At 60.2% G+C, this 8,623-nt stretch overlaps 1 protein-coding gene across 2 annotated transcripts; it reads right to left on the bottom strand.

The window, feature by feature from the left end:
• Positions 1 to 280: 280 nt before the first annotated feature.
• Positions 281 to 8,416, bottom strand: LOC113886355 (aldehyde dehydrogenase family 3 member B1-like). 2 transcript variants are annotated; one of them, XM_027532512.1, is made up of 10 exons: positions 8,200 to 8,416; positions 6,025 to 6,187; positions 5,441 to 5,551; positions 5,136 to 5,256; positions 4,802 to 4,887; positions 4,627 to 4,708; positions 3,980 to 4,366; positions 2,807 to 2,973; positions 2,080 to 2,228; positions 281 to 1,763 (listed from the first exon to the last, which is right to left on the bottom strand). In XM_027532512.1, the coding sequence occupies exons 1-10, from the start codon at positions 8,256 to 8,258 to the stop codon at positions 1,637 to 1,639; spliced, it is 1,452 nt and encodes a 483-aa protein (XP_027388313.1). In that variant the 5' UTR covers positions 8,259 to 8,416; the 3' UTR covers positions 281 to 1,636. The 2 variants fall into 2 exon arrangements, with proteins under 2 accessions (XP_027388313.1, XP_027388312.1); XM_027532511.1 differs by having other exon boundaries at positions 2,129 to 2,228.
• Positions 8,417 to 8,623: the final 207 nt, after the last annotated feature.

Genomic DNA, 8,623 nt, shown 5'->3' with positions numbered 1-8,623 from the left:
TGGACACGATTTAGTGACCAAACAACATAGTCGAGTCACAATGTTGTGTTTTATGTATATATTTTTCAAATAATTTCCATTACAGTTTAGCATAAGATATTGAATATAGTTCCCTCTGCTGTATAGTAGGACCTTGTGGCTTATTTTATATATAGTAGTGTGTGTATGTTAATCCCATACACCGAATGGATCCCTCTCCCGCTTCCCCTTTGGTAACCATAAATTTGTTTACTACGTCTGTGAATCTGCTTCTGTTTTGTAAATAAGTTCATTTGTACTATTTTTGTGGCTCCACATGTAAGTGATAGTCTGTAGTATTTGTCTTGGTCTGACTGACTTCACTTAGTGTGATAATCTCTAGGTTCATCCACATTGCTGCAAATGACATTATTTCATACTTTTTATGGCTGAGTGGTATTTCATTGTGTATATATGTACCACATCTTGTTTATCCATTCATCTGTTGTTGGACATCTAGGTTGCTTCCATCTTTTGGCTATTGTAAATAGTGCTGCGATGAGTATTGGGCTGTATGTATCTTTCTGAATTAGTCTTCTCCAGATATACGCCCACTAGTGGGATCGCTGGGTCATCAGTTTCTCTATTTCTAGTTTTTCTAAGGAACCTCCATACTGTTCTCCATAGTAACTGCACGGATTTATATTCCCACAGAAAAGTGTAGGGGAGTTCCCTTTTCTCCACACCCTCAGAAGGTATTCATAGAATGGAAGGGCATCAGGGAACTGGCACAAGAGCCCCCAGAAACAGCAGCCTCCAGCCCCAACCGAGTGTGCGAGTAAGTGCGTGTGAGCACCCGTGTCTGCCTGTCTGAGGATCTGTGTGTTCACACCTGTGCTAGGTGTACCAACACGTGTGCAAGCCACAGCGGTGAGACCAGTCCGGAGGTGGGCCAGCTATTGCCCCTCTGAGCCCCAGGAAGTAGAAGGACCCCCAGCCCCCACTGGCTCCAACACCCCCCTCCCCGAAAGGCTGTGTGACCTGGGGAGTCGGTGCCTTCTCCGGGCCTTGGCTCCTGCCTGTGAGATGGGAGTGAGGCTCCCTCCTGGGTCGGGACAGCTGAGAGGAGTGAGGGGTGAGGGGGCAGGTGCAACCCTGGAGGACAGACACGGGCACAGCAGATGCTGGCCTGGAGGGCACAGACGTCTCTAAGGACCCATGTTCTTCACTGCAGGTGGGGAGGCTGAGACCCAGACAAACCCAGCTTCCCAAACCAGGTGTGGCTGGAGCCGTTAGAAATTACTCTGTACTTCGGGAGCCTAATTATAGTTCTGACATGAGAGAGGCCTTCCTAACCACCAGGGCTGCTCAGCCTAGGGGGTGAGTTCTCTGTCACCAGACATGTTCAAGCAGAGGGTCAACAAATCTGTCAGAAAGCTGCAGAGGGGACTCTGGTCCTGAAAGGGGCTGGACTGGTGGCCCAGAGGTCTGTCCAGCCGGGCGTCTATTCAGACAAAGCCCCAAGGGCAGGACCTTTCTGCTCCTGGACAGGACCCCTGCCTTCTGGGAGCCACTGAGCACCCGGGGTCGTGGACAGAGACCTGGAGGCTGGCAGGGTGCTCACAGAAGGGTGCAGCTGTGGCTGCCCAAGGCCCAGGTGATCAGCTTCTGTTCGAAGTCAGAATAGGGTGGGTAGCGGATGTTGTTCAGCATCTCCAGGCCCGGGTGGGAGAGCAGGCAGGCACGGTGGTGGGAGAAGGTGTCGAAGGAGAACTTGCCGTGGTATCTTCCCATCCCACTTTGGCCTGCACGGGCACGGAAGTGAGGGTCTAAGGCGAGGCCGAGGAGCCCGCCACCACCACCAGCAGCCCACCACCCAGCAGGGAGCCCAGGGAAAGCCAGGCCACGTGAAGAGCCATTTTGCAGAGAGGGAAACTGAGGTCCTGAGAGGCCAGGGGGCTGGATCAAGGTTGAACCGTGAGTGAAGGCCAAACTGAGCCTTCCTGGGTCTGGCGCGCCCACCTGGGCTTCCCTGGGAGTTGGGGCTGGAGGGTGAAGAGGGCGGGGCTCACCGACTCCCGCGAATGGCAGGGAGGTGAGAGTCAGGAGGGCGGGGCTCACCGACTCCCCCGAATGGCAGGGAGGTGAGGGTCAGGAGGGCGGGGCTCACCGACTCCCCCGAATGGCAGGGAGGTAAGAGACAGGAAGGTGAAGCCCTGATTCCCTGCGAAGTTGCCGCTGCTGGTCCTGTCCAGCATCTGCTTCACTGCCTGGTGGGAGGCGGAGGCCAGGGTGAGGGGTGGAGCGGAGGCTCCGCATTCCACAGCGAGCAGAGGCGCCTCCCCGGTCTCCATCCTCTGCTGAGTAAGTGTCGCCCCTCTGAGTTCATAAAGAGGAGCCCGCGGTCCCGAGAAGTGCCTGTGAGGGTTAGCAGCCGCAGCAGACAGGCAGCCCGCCCGGCTCCGCCTGCAGGGTCTCACCTCTGCTCTACCCCATCCGCCTTCAGGGGCTCTGCACACCCATACAGAACTTTTGCACGGTTTAGGAAAAGAAGGATGTTTGGGGCAGGGCAGATAGAAAGGGCACCTCCTTGTCTGGGTGGAGGCTGCCCCGGCCAGGGCAGGCAGCTGGCCACCCACCCGTTGGTAGGTTCTTGGTGCTGCCCTCACCAAACCCACCCCTGTCTCAGCGGGACACCTGTATTCAGGGAGCCGTCGTCCAATGGCCTGGATTATAGTCACCCTGGAGTTGTCTGCTCCCTGACCCTTGTAAGTGGGCTGGGAAAAGGGAGGTGGCTAGTCTCACCCCTTTGGGCCCCTCTGTTGCCCCCACCTTCGTCCAGCCCCACCTGGCTGCTGTTGGAGAAGGCGTAGAGGGCCAGGGGCTTCTCCCGACGGTTGATGAAGTCGATGGCCTGGTCCAGGCTCCTCACGTTCACGATGGGCAAGATGGGCCCGAAGATCTCCTCCTGCATCACCGGCTCGGTCTCCTTCACGTCCACCAGCACTGTGGGGGCTGCCCGAGACAGGGGCCGGCTCAGCCCAGGGGCAGGGCCCTGTGGTAGGCGGGGCCTCTGGCGGGCGGGGCCTATGGTGGGCGGGCCCGCGGGCTGTCAGGGGCCAGGGACCTGGATGTCCCAGGGACGGTACTCTCCCCGCAGCCCCCGGGAAGTGACCACGAGGGGCTCCCCAGCCTGACCGGGGCCCGTGGGGCCCAGAGAACCAGCCTTGGTCTCACAGTCAGAGGGTGACCCTATCTTAGACCCCAGAGTCTGAGGCCCCAGGTCCCAGCCTGTTAGACCCTCGAGTGGTTCGGCTCAGGAGACCAGGGTTCTTTGTTCACAGCAGAGCGGACGCTCAGGACGGGCAGTGGGAGCTGAGAACCGGAATCGTGGGCACATAGCACCTGGCATTGTGTAGCCCCTGGAGCAACAGATCGTGGGGCTGAAGTTGGGAAGCTGAGCCTAGAACTCTGGGGTCTGAGCTTGGAGACCCAAATAATCCTAAAGGAAATCAGTCCTGAATATTCATTGGAAGGACTGATGCTGAAGATGAAACTCCAATTTATGGCCACCTGATGCGAAGAACTGACTCATTGGAAAACACCCTGATGTTGGGAAAGATTGAAGGTAGAAGGGGATGACAGAGGATGAAATGGTTGGATAACGTCACCGACTCGATGGACATGAGTTTGAGCAAGCTCCGGGAGTTGGTGATGGACAGGGAGGCTTGGCATGCTGCAGTCCATGGGGTCGCAAAGAGTTGGTCACGACTGAGTGACTGAACTGAACTGAGCTTGGAGAACTTGGGCCAGAGTGTGGAGTCGTGGGGTCGTGGGCTTAGACCCCAGCAACAGGAAACACCAGTGTCACAAAGTCGTGGTACCAGGCTGGGCTGTAGCGGTGGGGTCGTGGGAGCCTCAGAGCCCAGACTCAGGGCCCAGCTGTGGCCCCCAGTGTGGAGGTGCCTTCCCTGGGGTGGGGGTGGGGGTGCGGCACAGTGGCAGGGAGGGCGGGGCTCACCGATATAGAGATCGCTTTCATCACTCTGGCCGCCGATGACCACGCGGCCGCAGCTCAGCAGGCCCCGGAGCCGCTGGAAATGCTTCTGGCTGATGATGCGGCCCAGGTCCGGGGACCTCTGGGGGTCGTTGCCATAGAAACGGGTGATGGCGCTCTGCAAGGCGGGCACCAGCTGCGCCTGCATCTCGGGACTGCACAGGACATAGTCGGGGGCCACGCAGGTCTGGCCGGTGTTGAAACAGCGAAAGAAGGCCACCCGGTTGGCCACGGTCTGGGGGTCGCAGTTGTCGTCCACGTAGCAGGGGTTCTTGCCTCCCAGCTCCAGCGTGACGGGCGTCAGGTGCTTGGCGGCAGCAGCCATGACAATCTTGCCAACTCGAGGGCTCCCTGGGGACATGGTATTTGACTCACCTGCTCTTGGCCGGATGGTTCAGGCACCACCTTCCTGGCTCCATCCTGGCTCACCCACTGGGGTCTGTCCCCGCCCTGCAGCCCCAGGACCGCACCCTGCCAGGCCCACCTGCCCCAGATGATTGCCATCAGGGATGCTCCACACCGCTGGCCATCGCCTCCTCCCTGCCCCGCCTTCTCCAGCCTCTTCTCCAACATCCCTCTTTCCCCAGGACACCAGCCGGGGCCCCCCTCACCCGTGAAGAAGATGTAGTCGAACTTGTGCTCCAGCAGCCGCCCCGTCTCCTCGGGCCCGCCCAGCACCACGGCAAAGCAGCTCTGCAAGGGGGCGGGAGGGATGCACGGCTCAGGGGACCCTGCAGGATCTCCCACTGGTGGGAGCGGGGATGTGGGACACAGGCTCACCCTCACCTGGTCCAGGTATCGGGGCAGCACCTTGGCCAGGACCTTCATCGTGCTCTTGCTGATCTCCGAAGGTTTCAGCACCACGCAGTTACCTGTGGGGCGGGGCGGGGCAGGGAGAGGGCGGGGCCATGTGTAGCCACGCCCATCTCCATTCGGTCCTCCGGCCTAGTGCAGCTGAGAGAGGTGCCCTATTGGCCCCGAGGCCACACAGCCCCAAGGATGGTGGCCAGACAGGAAGCAGGCCTTCTCAGCCACCTGGTGCCAGCTCCCTGCTCCTTCCTGGCTCTGGGGGAGGCTGGGAAGACAGGCAGGGGGCGAGAGGGTGGAGGTGTCCTCTCACCTGCAACGAGGGCGCCCACCAGGGGCCCCAGGCTCAGGTTCAGGGGGTAGTTCCAGGGAGACAGGATGAGCACCAGGCCAAAGGGCTCCTTCCGGATGAAGACCGAGTCCAGCTGCGTCATCTGGGGTGTGGGACGGACAGTGAGGCCTCGCTAAGGATCACCCCAAAGCCCACCTCTCATAGCCCTCGACCTGCCTGTGCAGTGGAGTCCCCTCAAGGAGACCGCGGTCCCGAGAAAGTCAGTGACTCCCCCAGGGCCTGGGCCGGGCCACCCTGGAGTTGTCCCACCTGGCCAGAGGTCTCACCAGGTTCTTGGCCCCTGGCTCGTCCTTCATCCAGGTGTGCAGGTTCCTGAGAGCGAAGTCGACCTGGTTCTGGCAGAGGATGAGCTCTGAAACTTCCGAATGAAAGGCCGTCTGTGGTGGAGGTGAGATTCAGGGGTTAGGCCTGGGCGGGGTCGGGAGGGGAGCGCATCTAGTGCTGGAGGTCCCCAAGAGTCCTCAGGGTAGACACGGAGACAGTCTCCAGGGTGAGCACAGCCAGCCCCTGGGAACTGCAGTGAGGAGCATGAGTCCTGGGCTCTGCCGCTTTCTGGCTGTGGGACCTTGGGCAAGTGACTTAACTCTCACGTGCCTCACTTTCCCCATCTGTGACATGGGACAGCAGTCAGACCTGCCTCACAGGTTTACTGTTGACGTAGAGCAGCTAGCAGCCCAGGGAAGACTCTGCTGAACCACAGGACTGAGCTGGGGATGCAGCTGGCTCTAGCCCCCACCCCTGCCCTCCTCACCCACCCCTGCCCTCCTCCCCTCACCCCTGCCTGTCCTCACTCACCCCTGCCTGCTCTCACCCACCCCTGCCCTCCTCCCCTCACCCCTGCCCCACCCACCTTGTACAGGTCCTGAGCCAGCGCCTCCTGCAGAAGCTGCTTGTTCTCTTGCAGGAAGAGGCTCAGGCCCTTCAGCTGGGCAGCCCGGAACTTGGCCGGCCGCGTGCGCCCTGAGACGAAGGCCTCCCGCAGCCGCTGCAGGGTGTCTGCGAAGGGGTCCATCCTGCTGGGTGGGGGGCAACGTCGGTTGGGGTGCCCCCACCTCCACCACCCCTCCAAGGCCCCTACTCGCACCCACGTGGGCCCACGGACACCCTCACGGGGCCTCGAGGGGTTCTTTGCCTCAGAGACCACAGAACTTTGCAGTGGCAGAGGGGGAAACTGAGGTTGGGGTGTGCCGCAGGGCCCCGGAGCATGGGACTGTTCCCTGTGCCCTGGGGAGGTGGTCCTGGAACAGGGAGCAATGGGGTGGGCGGGGCATCCGTGGGAAGGCGCAGCTGACAGCCTGGAGCCTTGAGCCCATCTGGCCTTGATCTGACACCCAAGGGAACCCTGGCAGGGCTGGGAGGGGAGGGAGATGGGGCATGGGGGTGGGAAGAAGGAGCCCAGGAGGGCCTCTGAGGGGAAGTACCTGGACTTGGAGCAAGAAAGGGCTCTGAGCACCCCAACCAGGGCCCCAAAACCATACCATCGCCTGTGCCTCCAGGTCTCTCTATCTGAGTGTCTCTCTGTCTGAGTGTCTCTCTGCCCATGTCTGTGTGTGTTTCTCTGTGTCTGTCTGTGTCTCTCTTTTCTTCTGTGTGCCGATGTGAGCCATCTACCCTCAGGGTCCAGCAACATCTCACAGGCCTGAGCCCAGGACCTCTGCCTCAGCACTGACCATGGAGTGAGGCAGGTTTCAGCGTCCCCACTGGGCACCCTGCACCTCCCCCTCCTCCTCTCCCAGCCTCAGTCTCCTCATCTGGGGAGTGGGGACAGACTTCTTCGTGGGCGTGCACAGCACAGGCCTGGCCTGGGAACACCAGGGACATGGAAGTCCTGCTGGGTGGGAGGGGGAAGGCTGGCCATGTGGGTGAGGCCCCTCAGCAGGTGGGCAGCGGGAGTTCAGCTCTTAGGGGGAACCCAGGACCTGCCTGCTCCCACCTGTGGTTGGCAGGGCAGGTATCCTGGCCCTTTCTTGGGCTGGAAGGGGACCCGAGTTGTGCCCTCCCACAGCCAGGCCCGGGGTGGTCCTACCTAGACCCCTGTCCCTGCTCCAGATGGCAGAGGAGCAGAGGGAGATCAGGAAGTCCCACTCAGGCCCAGGCTCGGAGCCAAGACAACCAGGGCCATTTCCTCCTGAGCGTGTCCCGGAGCAGCTGGGACTGCGGGGCCACCTCTGGCTACCCGCCCTGCCCACCCTCGGTCCAGGGTGGCCAGGAGCACTCTTAGGCCTTCAAGTTCCAGAGCTGCCCCAGAGGCGCCAGCATCACCCGCCCCACCCAGCTTTCCCTGATGGAGTTCCGGTGGCGCCTGGTCCCATCGGCCCAGCTCTGGCTTTGTCCGTGGCTCTCTAGAGCCTCTCTAGGGCTAAATACCTCCAGAATGAATCAGCCCAGGGACCACATCCTCAGGCCCACCCCACCATTGCCCAATCAAATGAGGAGGCAGATGGCTTGGTGGGGCTGAGGTCAGCCCTTGTTTAGGGGGGTTAGGGATAGCCCTAGGTTTAGCCCTCCTCATGGGGGCTACATAGCAGCTTCAGTCGTGGGTCCTGTGACTCCACAGTCCCTCCCCCACCGGCACCGAAGTGTGCTAGTTTTAACCACTGGATTCCCAGGGAAGTCCTGCCCTGTACTTTTTATTGACTTCTCAACATCTTTCAGTAGCTTCCAAATTTTCTACCATGAGAATGCAACACTCCCAAAATCAGAAATGAACAGTGAGTGTTGTTTTTACAAGGCACTGCCCCCTTTCCCTGTCCCAACCCCTCCAGCACTTCCTGAGCACAGCCCAGGTCACACCTGGCTGGCCCCTGTCTATCCACATTTTCCCTCGGCCTGGGGAGCCTCCACCCCCCAGGTGTCACTGGGGTCTGAGGTGGGGGCATGGAGCGGGGGTCAGGGCAGCACGACCTCCCTGCGCTGAGCCAGGCCCCAGGCGCACGGACCCCCAGCCCTGGGGGCCCCATGGGGTCGGGATCCCATTTGTCTTCCCCACTCCCCCACCCTGTGCTGCTGGCCCGACCCCACATACCCTGGTGTGGACTCCGACCCTGGATGCTTTGCCGAACCTGGGCGCTTTGTGCCTGACATTCTGCCTCCAGATGTGCGCTCTCACCCTGCCTCTGCCTGTGCAGTCCCCCGGATGCCCTGTGCCCACGTCTGGCGGTGGAGAGGCACCTGAGTGACAAATCACCAAACTGAAGCTCCAGCTAGTCTGGCCTCCTGCTGATTCACACACAGCTGGCCCCCGGAACAGGTTTGGCAACTCCAGGTGACTCCAGGTGATGCTGTGATTTCTGGGAAGGACAGGCAGAAAGTCACCTGATTAAAAAAAAAAAAAGAAAGTTACCTAATTAAGGAGCAAAAGATAAGGTTGCTAAGTCACTAAGAGTCCAACTCTTTGCGACCCTGTGGACTGCAACCCCTCAGGCTCTTTTGTCCTCCACTATCTCCTG

The sequence above is a fragment of the Bos indicus x Bos taurus genome, chromosome 29, assembly GCF_003369695.1.
Source record: "Bos indicus x Bos taurus breed Angus x Brahman F1 hybrid chromosome 29, Bos_hybrid_MaternalHap_v2.0, whole genome shotgun sequence".
In the NCBI taxonomy this organism is placed as follows: Eukaryota; Metazoa; Chordata; class Mammalia; order Artiodactyla; family Bovidae; genus Bos; species Bos indicus x Bos taurus.
Note: the sequence above shows the minus strand (reverse complement) of the source record. Positions and strands in the feature narration are given on the sequence as shown.